Source organism: Maylandia zebra, linkage group LG22 (assembly GCF_041146795.1).
Source record: "Maylandia zebra isolate NMK-2024a linkage group LG22, Mzebra_GT3a, whole genome shotgun sequence".
Lineage (NCBI taxonomy): Eukaryota > Metazoa > Chordata > Actinopteri > Cichliformes > Cichlidae > Maylandia > Maylandia zebra.
This window is the reverse complement of record NC_135187.1, coordinates 9,012,623-9,029,177: the sequence shown is the minus strand read 5'-3', so window position 1 is coordinate 9,029,177 and position 16,555 is coordinate 9,012,623. Positions and strand designations below refer to the sequence as shown.

General features: G+C 40.5%; 2 protein-coding genes across 3 annotated transcripts; both read right to left on the bottom strand.

The window, feature by feature from the left end:
- Nucleotides 1-713: 713 nt before the first annotated feature.
- slc52a3-2a (solute carrier family 52 member 3-2a) lies at nt 714-7,511 on the bottom strand. 2 transcript variants are annotated; one of them, XM_004569240.6, is made up of 4 exons: nt 7,361-7,511; nt 3,443-4,468; nt 3,000-3,123; nt 714-2,873 (listed from the first exon to the last, which is right to left on the bottom strand). In XM_004569240.6, the coding sequence occupies exons 2-4, from the start codon at nt 4,450-4,452 to the stop codon at nt 2,664-2,666; spliced, it is 1,344 nt and encodes a 447-aa protein (XP_004569297.3). In that variant the 5' UTR covers nt 4,453-4,468; nt 7,361-7,511; the 3' UTR covers nt 714-2,663. The 2 variants fall into 2 exon arrangements, with proteins under 2 accessions (XP_004569297.3, XP_076735415.1); XM_076879300.1 differs by lacking the exon at nt 7,361-7,511 and adding an exon at nt 5,511-6,535.
- Nucleotides 7,512-8,946: 1,435 nt separating this feature from the next.
- On the bottom strand, nt 8,947-16,192 carry slc52a2 (solute carrier family 52 member 2). The gene is made up of 4 exons (XM_004569241.5): nt 15,900-16,192; nt 12,452-13,322; nt 12,245-12,368; nt 8,947-10,356 (listed from the first exon to the last, which is right to left on the bottom strand). Exons 1-4 carry the CDS (start codon nt 16,027-16,029, stop codon nt 10,147-10,149), a joined length of 1,335 nt encoding a protein of 444 aa, XP_004569298.3. The 5' UTR covers nt 16,030-16,192; the 3' UTR covers nt 8,947-10,146.
- Between the last annotated feature and the right edge of the window lie 363 nt (nt 16,193-16,555).

Below are 16,555 nucleotides of genomic sequence, written 5' to 3'. Positions count from 1 at the left end.
GATGACTGTCTATCAGTCCATTCTTGTCATTTAAACTCAAGTTAAGGGCATTTAGATAGAGTGATAGACAGGTATATGTATGGGAGGGTGATGGGTATAACAGCAAAGATGCAAGGAGCAGAAATAGTGAAAGTTTTGATTAATTGAATCTTTATTTTGAACATGTTGAAAAAGTATAAAAAAAAAATAGAATTAAAAGAGACAAATGAACAAAGCAAACAAAAGGAAAACGAGCAACCACAACTCCAAATAACGTAAAGTAGATACATTTAAATACCTGAGGTCAACCATCCGAAGCAATGGGGACCAGATGGATGAGGATGGGAGTGCAGGCAGCGTGGAGTGGGTGGAAATGAGTCTTAGAGATGAAAGAGGAAACTTTCAAGAGTGAAAGAGGTTTAAAAGATGGTCGTGAGACCTGCTATGGTTTGGTTTAAGCAGAATGGAAAAGATTAATAATTATTTCAGAGGGGCGACTCAGTTTGACTTTGGAGACATTGTTAGAGAGGCTGTTTCCCAGAGAAACCTACCTGAGGGATTAATTAAGATCTATCTATCTATCTATCTATCTATCTATCTATCTATCTATCTATCTATCTATCTATCTATCTATCTATCTATCTATCTATCTATCTATCTATCTATCTATCTATCTATCTATCTATCTATCTATCTATCTATCTATCTATCTATCAATCAATCAATCAATCAATCAATCAATCAATCAGGAGAGAGTGGATATACTGGCCAAAGGATGTTGAATATGGAGCCTCCAGGCAGGAAAAAATAGGAAGACCTCAGAAGATTCAGTGCAGTGAAAAGGGACATGGAGAAGGCTGTTACAGAGGAGGATGCTAAGGATAGAGTAAGATGAATACAGAGGTTAGCTAAAGCAAGGAGCTGTAAGAAATAGTCTCAGCTCCTTATTTAGAAATGTCTTTCTGTTAGCAAATGCAGAGATTTGTTTTCAATAGGAGGCCTTCTTTAAACTATTTAATGAACTGTGTGCTGTTTAACTGTTTTTTTATATATTATAATACATATTACACCATGTGGGGTAAAATATTTTGTCTGTTAGTAACACAGGATGAATTTCAGAGTTGCTGTTTACCGTAAATGTTCTTTTTTTTTTTTTATTTGATTATGTCACAGCCTGATCTGTACTAATACTGTGTGCTGCTGACTTTGACAAGTAGAGAGGGAAAGCTGAATGATCAGATTTTAGTACTGTCTATATTCATAAATGACTTTGTGCAGTGGTATAATATTTAATAGAACAGAAGTAATATTGTGCTGTTCCTGTACATTCACATGAAAATGGCCACAAGAAACTGTGTGTTGAGATTCCTTCTGCTTTGCTTGTTGTTTTGAGAATATCACGTAAATTTAGAGCCGATGTTTAAGTGTAGGTTGTAAGAATCATGTTGTATTTATAAGTTGTTTACTTAAAATAAATAAAAATCAGGTCATGTGCAGGTTGCTGAGAAAAGAGGTGAAAGCAAAGTTTAAAAAAAATTGTTGCTTTAATGTAATAATTATGTTATTTATGTAATACTGTACACGGCATGATTAAAACATCTTATTAAAAACCAATAAAATGTTACATTGCTTAATCATTACAGTAGTCACTACACTAAAACCACAAACTGAAACAGTAAATGTAGTTCCATTTCTTTGGGATTAACTTTACTCCTTTAATTACACAGGAGCAGTTCTATTGGTGCTCTGCTCCTGCAAAAAAAAAAACCTCCTTCATTGTTAAAAGGTGTTTATAACTGGCACAACTGAATGGTTTAAACAGGAGGATCCCAAACACCTGCAATAGATGCATTTTGTTTCAGAGACAGCTAAGTTGGCTTTTACAGCCAGCCAGTGGATTTGCAATGTTGTTGGTTTTAACCTACAAAAAATCAGTGTACAATAAGAAATTCTCTGTGTTTCTTCTTTCAGCACTTCCCACACATTTTATTTGACTTCTTTCTCGTATCACACCGCTCACATGCAAAATTGAAATGTCTCTCGAAATGCTGCTGATAATAGAGCTGTGTCAGTGTGATAGATTGTCTGTGGGTTACGGTATCTAATAGTGACTTTAATAAGTACCTGATCATACGTCATCTGCCATCGGCCAGGACCACACAGGCCCAGCAGTTTGTAGCAGAAGAGTTCACCCAGATGGTTCGCAGATAAGTTGCTCACACATCAGGTCTGCTGGCTTTTGGTTGCTAATTTGCGCTGCAGTCAGCAAAATAATGGTTATTATTTAAATTAGTGCATGGATCACCTGCAGAACGCCCGTACGCACTTCTGGGTGATTGTGCCTAAGTTGCCCCATTTAATATGGCTCAAAGTTTGTTATTGTCCCCACTTTTAAACATAATTTATAGCGCACTGCTCATGCTCCAGAACATGTGAAAATCCCAAAGCTGTTATCAGACAGAAGATCAGCCAAACTAACTGAAATAAGATTCTGGGATTCAGACTAACTCAGACTAACTAGCACTGTTGACCTGTCCCATGTTGAACATCATACTTATCTGGCTCAATACATACATACATGTACTCGTTGGATCATAGCAAAAGCAGGAATACAGATTTTTCTCATTTCACTCACAAACATGCGAGTCATTACTGAGTCTGCTTCCAGTGTCTTCTTTGTGACTTCAGGAGCATTTTGTGTTGCACGGGTCTCCGGATGAAAAGTAGTCGTACACACTGACCAGAGGAAACATGGTCACAGCTCCCAGCAGAGAGCCCAGCTGCACTACAGCTCCACACCACACGAGGGCGCTGTGGCCTTCATCACGGAGGATCACCCCAATAATCACCTTCACATAGGACAGGGTGAGAATAAAGAGGACCCAGGCCAACACCTGTGGAACAGAAGTAGGTGAGTGCTGCTGTGTTTCTGCTTATCACAAGGTAAAGAAGTGCAACTTGTCTCCCAACAGGAAACACTGTGAATTGTTTGAGTAACAGACGTCTACCAGTGCACTCACAATGATAACACCACCTGAGGTATCATTAACCAGCACTGGGCATGGACTCAGCACTGCCATGATCATAATATAAACTCCAACTCCAGTGCCAATCACTGTGAGGGCTCCCATGAACAGCAGGGATCTGTGAAATGAAACAAATGACATCCCGACTGCAGTTACAGATGCTCTAAGGTTGATATAATGTGGCACAAACATGTGAAGCTGTGGGGGAGGGGCCAGATGAACTATAAAGGAATTTGACATTAGTTGTGCTTAAACAGAGAAAAAGCTAAATAGCATTAGAAAAATATAAAAGTGTCTCCTGTAAGAGGGTTTAAGCAAGTTTTATTCAAACATTTCCATTATTTTTGCATTAAAAACTATGGAGAATATGAAAGAGTCCTGAAGATTTATTATTGTTTTAGCATTTACCTTGTTAAAATTGCCAATGGCACACTTACCTGATTGGTAAGAACATGGCGATGAAGCATGCCAGAGGGTTGGACAACGCAGCTAAACTGGCCGACAGGTGGTAGGCGTTGTTCCCGTACGGCATGCACGAGTAGGACTGCACCGAGGGAAGAACCGTGTTGCTCAGAGCGTTCACCCAGGCCAGAATCCCAAAGATATAAAACACCTCCATCCAGCTGTAAGAGCCGGTGCCAAAGCTGCTTCTGGGCTTCTGGTTTTCTGGTCTGTAAGGATCCATCATTGGTTTCTGCTCGACCAACTCCCTGTTTTTTGTTTTTTGTTTCACTCCGTTGGTGTATCTGCTGTTTGGCTGCTCCCTGGCCACAGATGGATGGTAGTTCAGGAGCAGGAAAGCCCCCAGGCACACCAGCATCATGGCACTGAGGAAGAAGAAAAACACCTCAGTCGAGAAGTTTGCAGGCTGATACTGGGCCTGGAGGTTAGAGGTCACAGAACCGTTGGGAATGTTGAGGGTGTAGTTCACAGACTGTGTGCTGTTTATGCAGTGGACGACCCCTGCACCTTGGATCAAAGCCACAAGAGACGGCAGCAGGCCACTCACACCCTCCCCGATGTAGTAGGTGGTCAGATACTGAGACTTGAGACGCATCATGAAGGGCAGGAAGGTGACGGAGGAAGTGCAGTCAACAGCAGCGAGGAAGAAAGTTAAAACAAGGAGAGGCACGCTGCGAGCCACACCTGCTACAACCACAGTCTCCTTCCAGAAGAATCCCAGCAGGAAAGTTGCTACAGTGCCCAGGCCGATGATCACATATATGACAGCTCTCTCGTTCAGGGTGCCTGGTCGGAAACGATGCATCAGAGTGACGAAGAGAGGCCCGATGTTGGCCATCTGGATGATGACTGAGAGGTAGGAGGGCAGGTACCAAGCCTCTGGGATCTGGGGGACAATCAGAGGCAGCTCCACCCACAGACCGTTGATGGAGACCCAGGAGCCCATACCGAACAAACATGCCAACAGGTGAGTGAGAAGGGACATGTTGCTAGGTGGGTTTCTAGAATGAGACAAACAAGATGTTTAAAGTAGACCTTACTTATTTTATTTATAATGAAATCTCATATTTAACAATAAAATTTGATGACTCAGAACATTAGCTGTTGTGTTTCATTCTAGCTTTTTTAACAAATAGACCTCAAATTGCTCTTAAATGTTTTCTGGGTTCAGCATCTAAAATTCTGAAATGTTGTAAGAATATCTGTGATCACTCATATTATAAATGATATAGATACCATATAATGTATATATTGATGATTTACTCTACACAAAGAACATTATTAATGAAAGAAACCCAATAAAATGAGGAAGGAACCTCTCAAAAACTGCAGTTACCGTAGTAAACACCTCAGCCTAGCTCAAAATTGTCCCCATATCCTCTAATGTTAAACTATAGCTCTTATACAGTGTCATGCAGTATTGTGCAAAGGTTTTGCTTGAAAGGATGCACTGATCATCTAATTGCTCTTTGGTACCATAATGCTATTTTGTCTCTGTTGTGTTGTTGATATTTCATAGATTCAAGTAAAGAAATGAGAACAAATGATGTGTTTGCAACAGGCTGCTAGTAACAAAGTGCCTAAAGATACAAGCTAAAATGGTTCTTTGCTAATTTGGCTGTTTTGCAAAGCCAAGTCACTGGTTCATCCTTTGATGTGTGTTTTTTCTTTAATGCATGAATGCATCAAAGGTCTAGGACTGTACTGAAAAACCAGCCAATGTCCAGAGAAACAAACTTTGAAAGACACAGTGATTTTGGCCTCTGTGCCTAATTTTCCTCATCACAACAACTATAACAGTGGCGATTTTTGAATAACCTATTTATTTGGATATTGATGAAGTCTGAAACTGGGACCTTTGCTTTCTTGAACTGGTGTATTGCACTTATTGAGCTGGACCTGTTGAATGTGTTTGTGTCTTTTAGAACATTTTTCATTAAGTTAATATAATATGGAGACAGGTCAGGCCAGGTAGCGAGGAAAAAAAACATTGAAATGTGCAACACAAAAGGATAATACAGGAATGCACAGGTATCAACACACCATAACACAATAAACACAGACAAGCAACATGGGAAAGAGTTCCAGTGTGTACATCTGATCTGGGACCGCTACAATCTTTCGACTGCGCCTCCAGCTGACCCGATGTCCACATCATGGGGGAGGTAAGCGTTGGAGGTGGCGTTGGATCCGGGGTAGAGAGGGTGATGCGTCAGTGAGTGCTTATCAGTATCAGTATATGTATGTGTGTGCGTGTCCATAGTTCAGCTGAGACAGTGTCCTTCGCCCTGCCAGGCTAAGTAAACGGTCTTCCAGCCAACCCAGGTGGCCTTGTAGGGAATGGGAAGGAACAGACTCAACACAGTCGTTATCAGGGAGTTGTTGTTCGGCTCCAGCCTTGAGCTGGCGCCGAAGGGGTAGCCGGGTTATGATGGTAATTGAGAATTTCAAGCTGTTTTTTAACACTCCGACACTGGTCTCTCAGTCTCCCGTTAATAGCTGCGAGCTTCTCCGTGATGTTATTAGCCGTCGATTCTGTGGTCTTGTCACTCTTTTTGCTCACATAGCAGATTCTGAGACCTCACGACCGCAGCCAACTGATCCGAGGTGTAATCCAGCTCCGCCCAGAGATGTTGTTCTGAGTTGATTCTTTCCTGATGTAATCCAACATACATACGCTCAAAGGTGTTATTCTGAGCATTCACTGCTGTAATTCTCCGATAAGCCAGGGCCAAGCCAGCTCCGATCAGCAAGAACCCTGTTATCATGGTTCCGAATAGGTAGATATCTTCAGCGTCCTGGCCGATCCTCTGCCACCCGTCCATCGTGTATCCGGCAGGGAAAGTCCCTCCAGGGCACTCGGGCTCTCCCGAGCCCAGAGTTCTCGTTAAAGGGTGTCAATAGCATTCAGAGACCAGTTGATCAAATCCATAATTCTCTTTTAGGTTTTAGACACAGACTGTGAGAGAGTGTTCCAGGGAAAGTAATACAAAAAAGACACGAGACTAGACAAGGACATAAGAACTAGCAGGAAAGATAAGGGAGAGGAGAAAAGTGCGTCCGCCTCCTCCGAGAGCCAAAGGCTGAAAAATGGTGTATGGTGGGGACAAAAAGTTTAGCCATAAAGTATTAAGACTTTATGGTTTGAGGTTCTGATTAGGATCAAACTTGGCAAGCAGTGCTTCCAGTTAAAGTAATGCGTGACCTTCTATGTTTATTTGACTGTTCCGATAGCTCTCATGGAGAAAATACTTTATTGGCTTAGCTGTGTCATTCCATCTGCAAAGAACTGGAAATAATTAAACTGAATAAAACCTTAAGATCCCAGATCTGATAATGTGTCACCATCATGAAGCATCCCAGTAAAGGTCCAGCACTTAACTACTGGGCTAATGTTTACTCCTATTTTAAGGAGCTTATCTTTTCATTGTTTTATTCAGACAGTCACTTCTGTGAGATGGAACAAGTTACATGCAAAGTGCAGCGTATAAGAAGATGTTTAAATAGTCTGGCTTCAATCTGCGTCAGATATGAAACATACAGCAAACAAAACACGACCACCTACCGCACTGTGATCTATTACATAACCTGAGAAAACATCTGATCAGTGCATTGTTTATTTAAATAGAAACTTCATGCAGTGGAGACACTGATCAAAGAAACTGTAAAATAATAGTTTGAAACCAGTGCTACAAAAGACAGTTCTCCAAGTCCCTGAATTTGTTCCTTTACCTTATGAACACATTATTATTATAAAAAAAAAGTCAAATAGTCTCAAAATAAACTATTCTGAATAAATGGCTATGAGCATAATGAAAAAAACAAACTTTTCTTTACAATTTTTAAATACTTTCATCGTTAAACTCAGAATATGCATCGCTGCAGATACTCACATTCAGTTTGGTGGAGTTGTTTGAAGAAATCTGCAGACACAAAGGAAAGGAGAAGCCAAAGTCCTGCTCAATAAACTGTGTGTGTGTGTGCGTGTGTGTGCGCCAAAGGATTAAATCCTGCTTGGGGCGAGTGGGTGTGCGAGCATGTAACCAACCATGACACACGTTGGGTTAACTGATCATTGTCCTAACTTTACATATCTTCACTCTCAGGGCTTTTGCATCATCACATGTTAGGATTTCAAGTCACAGCAACTGTTTCTTTTGCCTTGAAGGAATCGTTGAGTCGGCACTCAAGAATCTACAGAATCCATTAATTCTGCTTAAGGGGATCATGGGAGCAGAGGGGGAAATGGGTGTTTACGTGGCTGAGTTACAAAAACTGCATGAAAAACAAGTGCTGTAACTTGCTAATTTTATTCATCAGCTGATTTTCTTACATTAATGTAAAGCCAGGGTTCTCAAAGTGGGGCGCACGAGAAAAAGTTGGCCCATGGCAACACTTTATGTGGTCTTTGGCAAAAGCAAGGGAAGAATGCACTCTACTGTACACTCATTTCATTTATCTACAAGTCATGCATTATAAAGCACTGGAGGATGAGAAGGGAACCTTTAAACCCTGCTTTAAAGGAACGGCTTTACATTTGCACACACCAACCTCTCATCCTTCAGCTGTAAAAACCACAATCTGGCTTTTTTTAGTAGCTTCAGGTTTATTTCACATTTTGAAATGAAATCATTTCAGTGGTTAGTATTGTTACCGTTCTAATTTTTCCCAAGCAGCTGGTGGTGGCGTCAACAGGAGTAGAATTAGATAAATTATTAAAGATGGTCAGACGATAGTTAGAAGCTGCGTGTGAATTAAGTGCGTGACAGGTTCGTGAATTGACACTGGATGGATGTTGTATGTCCAAACCTGGTGGGGAAAAGGGATAATCCCTCCACACCACTGCAGCAGTTTACTGACCAAAGGAGCAAAATGCAACATTGTATAACTGGACACCTGATTTACTGAATTTGACCAACGTACTTTCTTTATTTGGCAAAGTGAATGTGGATAAAAGCTCAAAGCCATCAGCTGTGTGCCTATAAAATATGGAAATAAATTTCAAGTCACTTTAGTATTCTTACATTGTTAAAATAAATCTTTCATTGCAGTTTTCCAGTGTTCTACTTTACAGTCTGTACTGTCTGTTTTCACTACTGTTCTGCAAGTATCTGCGGACAGGATGGCGGCTTCCACAGGCGAGCGCTGCAAATCTGTAGCAGCCAAAGAGGTTACACACCTTTTTCACACACATTTTTCCCTTGGCAACTGGTGATTGTCTCAAATCCTGTGTGACTGAAGCCTAATGTTAGCTACTGTCTCTACAACTATGCCAGATGTGCAAATTATTTTAGAAATGATGTTTATATATGGCACAAAGACATTTAACATTTTAAAAGTTGACTCATTCATGACATATGAGTGTAGATGACTTATGTTTAAAAAAAAACTCTTTCCAGAACAAACTGCAAGCTCAAAAATACAAAACGCAAAAACCAAACTATCCTCAATACTGATATTTTAAAACAACAAAGAGCAGTTTTACCCATGAACAGTTTTATTCATAACATTGTTATACAAGACAACGTAAAAAGAAGAAAAAAACAAAATAAAACAAAATCCATGAATTACATAAATGCAAAATTCAATCCATTTGAAATTACCAAATAACATTTCATTGGTAATAAAACAAAAAGCCCAGTATTACATCGAAATCCTCAAGGCAGCTTAACAGATGTTCTTCCTGTGTAAACAGAAGAGTTTAATAAAGCTGATGCTGGGTAGCAGCATGGTTAGTAAAATTACATTAACTGCATATCAAAGACGCAAAATCATTACTTTAAGGACTTAGAAATAAAATTCCTTGTTCACTGATTAGTGACTGTCAGGCATGTATCGTTCCCTTAAGATAACATCCCAAATGTCAAGTAAACTTAAATCTAAAGAAAACTTTCCATCCATCCATTTCTTCCGCTTATCCAGGGCCAGGTTGCAGAGGCAGCAGCCTAAGCAGAGAAGCCCAGACCTCCCTCTCCCCAGCTGCCGCCTCCATCTTGCCCAGGAGAACACCAAGGTGTTCCCAGTTCAGCCGAGAGATCAAGAACTGAATGGATCTGACTGCAAAAAGTTACTTCGTTATAAATTCTACCATTTTCATGAGGAGCTTAACAGAAAATCATAATCTGTTTTAAAAAAATCTATTCCTGGCATAAAAAGGAGGTAGCAACACATCTGAATATAAAATAAAACATTAATGCTGCCTTTCTACATTGAAAGAATGTAGTTAGTGAATCATTCGGTTCAGCATCAGTACATGAGGACGAACAAGTTAGCTGTTGTGTCTGAGTGCAAATAACCTTTCACGTGATAGCTGAGATGGGAAAAGTCCATCAGCAGCTCCTCTGCTGCGATAAACAACCTGACCTACAAAGGTTCATTATAAAAAGCACAAAGCACTTTAAAGGTTTTACAGCATCATATGCATTTTACATCCCCCATGGCCAATCCTGCAACACAATGCTCCCATTATTTGGGAATGTTTTTACTTCCACAGACTTGAGACCTCTGAATCAGGAGAGGCTGCCTCATGTGAGACATGATCCTCAAGAAGAAGTAGCTGCAAGAAATACACAATACATCTCTCAGGAACCACAAAAACAGAATTCATTTGGCCATTTCCCATGGGGCAGGAACGAGAGGCGTGTGTGCTTACAGAAAAACTGCACTCATCTCACTCCTGCTAACTGCATTCTTGGACACATTCTTGGCCTCTGGTAAACACGTTGTAGATGTTGACCAGAGGAAACATGACGAGAGCTCCGATAAGAGAGCCGGCTTGGATGGAGATGCCGCACCACAGCAGGGCGGCGTGACCCGCCTCGTGAAGCAACGTACCAATCACCACCTTCAGATAGGAAAAGGCACCAGTGAAAAAAATCCAGGAGATGACCTGTAGGGGGCACAAATGGGCAGGTGAAATCAGTGAAGGATATTATTTAAAAACAGAAGAAAATGTGATGAGACTGAAGGAGTGTGGGCCTCTAAAGATCTGTTGTAACTCATGTGGACTCCTGTCTACAATTCTCACTGCTTATGAAGGCATTTGGATTCATTTTCAGAGGTAAAGTTATACCAATGTACTGTTTTGCTTCATAAAGTACACTGACTGAGGAACTGGGTGCGCGTGAGTGTAATTTACACTCCTATAATCACCGATCGGCATATCGCAACCTGCTCCAGGTATCGTTACTGAGCAAGCAACAAGATTTCACTGATTGTGAGGTTTTATGACACTAACACAGCTAGCAGGCTATATTTAAAGCTCACTATAAAGATGGGCTATTATTCTCAGGAAGCCGTCATTAGTAGACTTCTTAATCATGATTATTAAAGGTCAGAAAAGTATTCAGTACAAGTTCAGGGGTAAAATTTAAAACAATTTTTATACAAGATGCATCACAGCAAAAAATGTGATGACTATATATAGGAAAAATGTTTAAATAAATAAAAACATGCAGAAATGTTAAATATGAAGTGAAAAAAAATCTCTTGGGATTTTTGATTCTTAAACACAAAGACAACTGATCATCCAGTACTAAATAATGCAGGTCTGCAACCAAAAAACTGCATAGGATATGTTGACTGTTTCTTATAGATTTTCACTGAAACCGTGAAAAATCTCTTTAAAATTCCATCACGTCAGTTTTATAGTTTAATTACCGGTACGTGTACAATTTCCCTTTTCAAACTGAAATCTGGTGTCTTATACTTGAGTCAGAAAAACATATCCAATAATGATTTCTTACAGTAATTTAATATTTCTAAGCGTGAGACTCGAGAGAAATACAAATAGAAAATGTGAGGAATTGAGGGGGGTCAGAAGGAGGGGGAGGGTAGGGTGGGTTTGGCGGTGTGAGGAGCTCAGATGATCACATCCCAACAGGTTTATTTTGTTCATAGTGAAAGGTAAGAAATCTCAGAAAAAGTATGCATGGTTCATTTTAATAAAATATTGATTTTTTTTTCATCGCTGTTGTGCTTTTTTTTAATGTAAACTCCTCATGTTTTGCAAAACTGTACATGATAGAGGGAAGTGGAAATCATTTTTGGATTCAGCAGCATAACAAACATAAAATTTAACAAAACTATCCCATGAAGCTGAATTTTTTTTTTTGCAGACCTGCATAATCAAAGGCTCTATGAAGGCACTCTTTAACCTTAAAATTACTAGTTCCTAGTTTGCTCTGATTTGGCGCATTGTACATTCACCTAAAAGCGAAAAGATCCTCAGGGAGGAGACACAAATCCCTTTGAGGGTCGAACCAGGAAGGGCTTAATGAGATTCCCTAAAATTACTAGTTTAAATTTGGGAATTCGTTTTCTTTCTTTATATAAAATCAGCTTTATTTTTATTTATCATGCCCATTTAGAAATGTATCCATTGTTGTTATACTATAGATGTTAACTAATTTTATTTAAACATTAAGCTTAAAAATAGTAATTTTGATTCATTTATTTGTTTAAATAAATAAATCAAATTGCTCATGTTTACAGCTCCTAACTGAGAACCACAGGCTACGTAAGGAGCTAAGATGGCCACCACTTCCAGAGGATCATTCCCTTCCCCATCACCCATCCAACATTTGTTGCCTCTATAAACAGCTTTGTTTGCTTGTTATTTCTGGCCTTGGCTTACAGACCAGATTATTTCTGCTGAAATAATAAACACAAAGTTGTTCAAAGTTGTTTTTGTGGCTGCGTACGACATTTTCAGGATGTGTCTCAGCCTCCTTGACGGGATGTAACACCCCAGCCCAGAAATATATGAACCCACTCACCACTAAAGCCACACCAGCATGGCTTCCTAGGAGCGGCGGGCAGGGGCTGAGGGCCGCTAACGCCATGAGATAAGCAGCAAATACACCACCCACCAAAGCCAAAAATCCCAGAGGTGTAGAGGATCTGGAAAAGACAAGTTTTCATGAGAAGAAGTCCAAATATAACAATGAAATCTCACAAATAAGTCTTTATTTCTATGTTCTCACCTGAGGACAACGAACATGGCCAGAAAACACGCTACGGGATTCGCTATGTTTCCAAGGACCACAGAGAGGTGGAAGGTCATGGTGCCATAGGGCAGGCAGGAGAAGCTCTGCACAGATGGGAGGACTCCATTGGTGAGGGCGTTGGAGATGGCGAGCAGCACAAGCAGGAAGATGTTTCGTGGTGTCCAAAATGTCTGAGCCGGTGGCTGCTCCTCCACCCGCACCTGCACCTGCTCCTCAGACGCTGGCGTCCCTCCGTTGTACAGCCGGTGCGTCTCTTCTTCATCCTTTGCTGCTGCACCACTGTCAGACTCCTGCGGTGGCGGTGGCTGTGAACCCTGCATTGACTCTGACGGTCTTCGCGTCAAAGCCAGGAAACTCAGAGCAGAGATTGAGAGCATCACAAACAAGAACCAGAAGAAATTCTGGGCGGGAAAGTTCTCTTTCAAATACTCTGGTTGCACTGTGCCGTTCACAGTTTTACACTCCAGCTTGCCAACACCTTGTCCCAACGCCACAATACAAGGGAACAAGGCGCTGAAACCCTGACCAATGAAGAAAGTACGGATATACTGAGGTGGGTACCGGAACATGAAAGGCAGAAAGGTCACGTTGGACGTACAGCAAACAATCGATAACACGAAAGTCAAGACCAGGAACGGTACGGATCTCTGCTCTCCTGCCACCATAACAGTGTGGCACCAGAAGATGGCCAGAAAAGCGGACGCCACCACTGCCAGTATCTGGATGCAGTGGATGGCGAGGCGTTCGTTTAAGCGCCCAGGCGCACAGTGGTGTGTGATGGTCACTGCTATTGGTCCCAGGTTCCCAAATGCTATAAGCACTGAGAGGTAAGCAGGCAGGTTCCAGCCTAAAAGAGAAGCAAAACAAACAAGTTAAAGTAATAAGATCTCAATAAGAACACATTTTTACAATTTTGTTTAATAAATGTGTTTTGATTCTTTCGAATTCATATTTGTGTTCTTTTTAAAAAAAATAAGGATACCACATTATTCTGCTGATCTTAAGGTGCTTTTCCAAAACAATTTTGTGCATGTATGTTTCTATTAAACGATGCTAATCTGTTTTTATTGCATCAAGAGTTATTTTGTTATAGAGTGATGCTGCGACCTACTCCCTGAGTTCACAGTAAGTTCAATATTGTGAGTTTGCTGCCCTCATCAGGCAGTAAACTCTTATCCTTTGGATAACCACAAAGACATTAAATGGATATAAGCAAGAAACCTCTGACCAGTGAAAGTGTAAGTAAGCTGGATATGAGCCAGTCTGACAGAATATTAGCCATTTTCAAACATAAACTGCAACACAGGAAATTTTTAGTTTGTGTTTTTTTGTGTGTTTTCTCAGATTGGCCCTAATATGTGTCAAACAGAGGAATGCATTTAGTGAAAATTTTAGTTGTAGATTTGAGTTTTAGATCAAGATGACACTTAGCCTGTAATAAAGTTTAGTTATATCTAACATGCAGCTGTGTAACATTTATTGAAAACCACGGTTATGTTCATACCTCAGTTTTGACTTTGAGTGGATGAATAATTTAAAAAAATAGCTTAAAAACTAAAACAAACATACACCTGGTCTCTTGATCATGACTGGGTCATAACACCCCTACAAATATGTGATGAACCCACTGAAGTTTTCTCATAAATATCATCCCATGATGAAGCACTTAATTCTGACAGTATATCGTTGGGCTATTATACTGATATTATACATTCACCAATCACTTCAATTGGTACACCATGCAAGTACTGGGTTGGATCCCTTACTGCCCTTAGAATTCATGCATGCTGGAAACATTTCTCAGAGTTTTGGTCCATATTGACATGATAGGATCACACAGATAATGCAGATTTGTCAGCTGCACATCCACGATGAGAATCTCCACCACATCCCAGATGAACTCTATTGCACTGGGATCTGGTGACTGGAGGCCATTAGTGTACAGTGAACTCACTGTCATGTTCAAGTAACCAGTTTGAGATTATTTGAGCACTGTGACATGACACATGACTCATCAGAAGATGGGTAGACTGTGGTCCTAAAGTGATGGACACGGTGAGCAGCAGTACTCAGACTGTGGCATTTAAATGATTCTCAGTTGGTACTAAGAGACCCAAACTTTGCCAAGTAAATATCCCTAACCTTATTACACCAGCAGCCTCATTGATGCAAGGCAGAATGGATCCATGCTTTCATGTTTTTACGCCTAATTGAGACCCTGTCATCTAAATTTTGCAGCAGAAATTGAGACTCATCAGATGAAGAAACATTTTCCAATCTTCTGCTGTCCAGTTTTGGGGGGTTTTTTTTAGCCTGTGTGAACTGTAGACTAAGTTTCCTGTTCTTAGACAACAGGACTGTGATCCAATGTTGTTTTGGCTGCTAAGGTTTCAAGTTTGTGCAGCTGCTGAGCTACACAGTGGACAGCTTTTCACTTTTAAATAATTTTCTGGAAACTCCAGAGATGTTCATGGGGAAACTTCCAGTAGATAAGCAGTTTCAATTCAGTGACACCAACAAAGGCACTTAAATCGTCTTTTTTCGTTCCATTGTGATTCTCAGTTTGAACTTCAACATCATTTTTGCCATGTTTACATACCTGAATCCAATGAGTTGTTGCTACGTGACTGACAGCTGAACAGGTGTACCTAACAAAGTAACCACTGAGTGTACATAGGTAAATGAGTAAATCTATAGGAAGCATTTGGTTTGCACCAGGCAATGTGGAAAAATAGTAAAGTATGCAAAATTGAAGTAATAAGTAAACAAACATCTAAATATGTACAGCGTGGCTATAGAAAAACAATGGAATAATAAAGGTTACCTTTCAGTCTATCATTATTTTATCATTTACGACAAAGGTATAAAGAAGCAATTTGCTTAAAACATAGTTAAAATGTAAACTGGTATCATCTGTTATAGTTAATTTTCAATTTTGGTGGTGAAAAGTTCCAAAACAAATGAAATTATAGAGACCATGGAGTAAATGTTGGGCTTCAGAAATAATATTGTAAATATATAACACTGAAGCATTTCAGTGTTAATGCAGGAGTTATAACTACATAACATCGGATATAACAGCCTATAAACTATACTGCAGATAATGATGACAGGTTTAGCAGTTTAGTATGTAAAGTCTAAACCTGCACATTAACAACAGCTCAGGAACTAAGAGCGCCATCTCTTAAAAAACTCGAAAACACAACTACATTTGAACGCTACACCTAACCAATTTTGAATGCATAGACTGATAATGTAACAATAAGGTGGAGCTAGCTGTTATTGTCCACCACCGCCTCCAGAGCCTATATAATAAAACCAATGAACTCAAATAATGTGGAAACACTGTGATACACGCTATGGATTAGTAGGGGAAAGGTCAAAGCGGGGAAGCGTGGGGTTGTTGGAGCTTCCTACAACCTACCTTCGGGCAGCACGCCGACAATCACCGGGAGCTCGACCCACAGACTGTTGACAGAAATCCAGGAACCCATGGCGAACAGAGCCATGAGCCCGTGGCTCACCGCGGCACTGCTCCACCACCCACCGGACATGGTCGCGCTTAGTCCGGCTAATTCAACAGAGAAACGCTAATAAAACGCTTGCCTCAGCTTGTGTCCAGCGTGTTCCTCCATACCTCCCTATCAGGGACTCGAAACAGAGGACGCTTACGCAAAGTTCCGCCCCTTCGGCTGCCTTCGAAACTGTTCGGAACTTTAATAATCGGTTTCAATTTTTTTATTTCGGCTTTTATGTGCTTCAATTTTGCATTTTTTCTACTTAAGCAAAGCACACATTCCACACTAGGTTCGCTGCAAAGTTGTATCGTGAATTGTAAAGGTGGTTTATGACCTCCAAGTCATTTTTAATTACCGCTCTCTGGTATGCTGCCAATTCCTACAGCACCGCGGGTTTTCCCTATTCTTACAGTGGTTCTCTGACACATACAAGCTCCAAATTTTTTAAAGCAGCGTATAATACAACACGTTTGGACATTAACTCTGTTGGAGCGTTTTCATACTCGATAAGGAATTCTAGACATTCCGACAACCGTGAAGGCACCATCTGCCTTGGAGTTCT

What these genes read in the sequence shown, in the direction of transcription:
- slc52a3-2a (XM_004569240.6), bottom strand. Translation starts at nt 4,452, where the DNA reads ATGTCCCTTCTCACTCACCTGTTGGCATGTTTGTTCGGTATGGGCTCC. An exon ending in GCCATGTTCTTACCAATCAG is followed by an intron (nt 3,124 to 3,442) that starts GTAAGTGTGCCA and finishes TTCATTTCACAG; the next exon opens with ATCCCTGCTGTTCATGGGAG. An exon ending in CCTCAGGTGGTGTTATCATT is followed by an intron (nt 2,874 to 2,999) that starts GTGAGTGCACTG and finishes TCTGTTCCACAG; the next exon opens with GTGTTGGCCTGGGTCCTCTT.
- slc52a2 (XM_004569241.5), bottom strand. Translation starts at nt 16,029, where the DNA reads ATGTCCGGTGGGTGGTGGAGCAGTGCCGCGGTGAGCCACGGGCTCATG. An exon ending in TGTCGGCGTGCTGCCCGAAG is followed by an intron (nt 13,323 to 15,899) that starts GTAGGTTGTAGG and finishes CTTCTCTTTTAG; the next exon opens with GCTGGAACCTGCCTGCTTAC. An exon ending in GCCATGTTCGTTGTCCTCAG is followed by an intron (nt 12,369 to 12,451) that starts GTGAGAACATAG and finishes TGTCTTTTCCAG; the next exon opens with ATCCTCTACACCTCTGGGAT.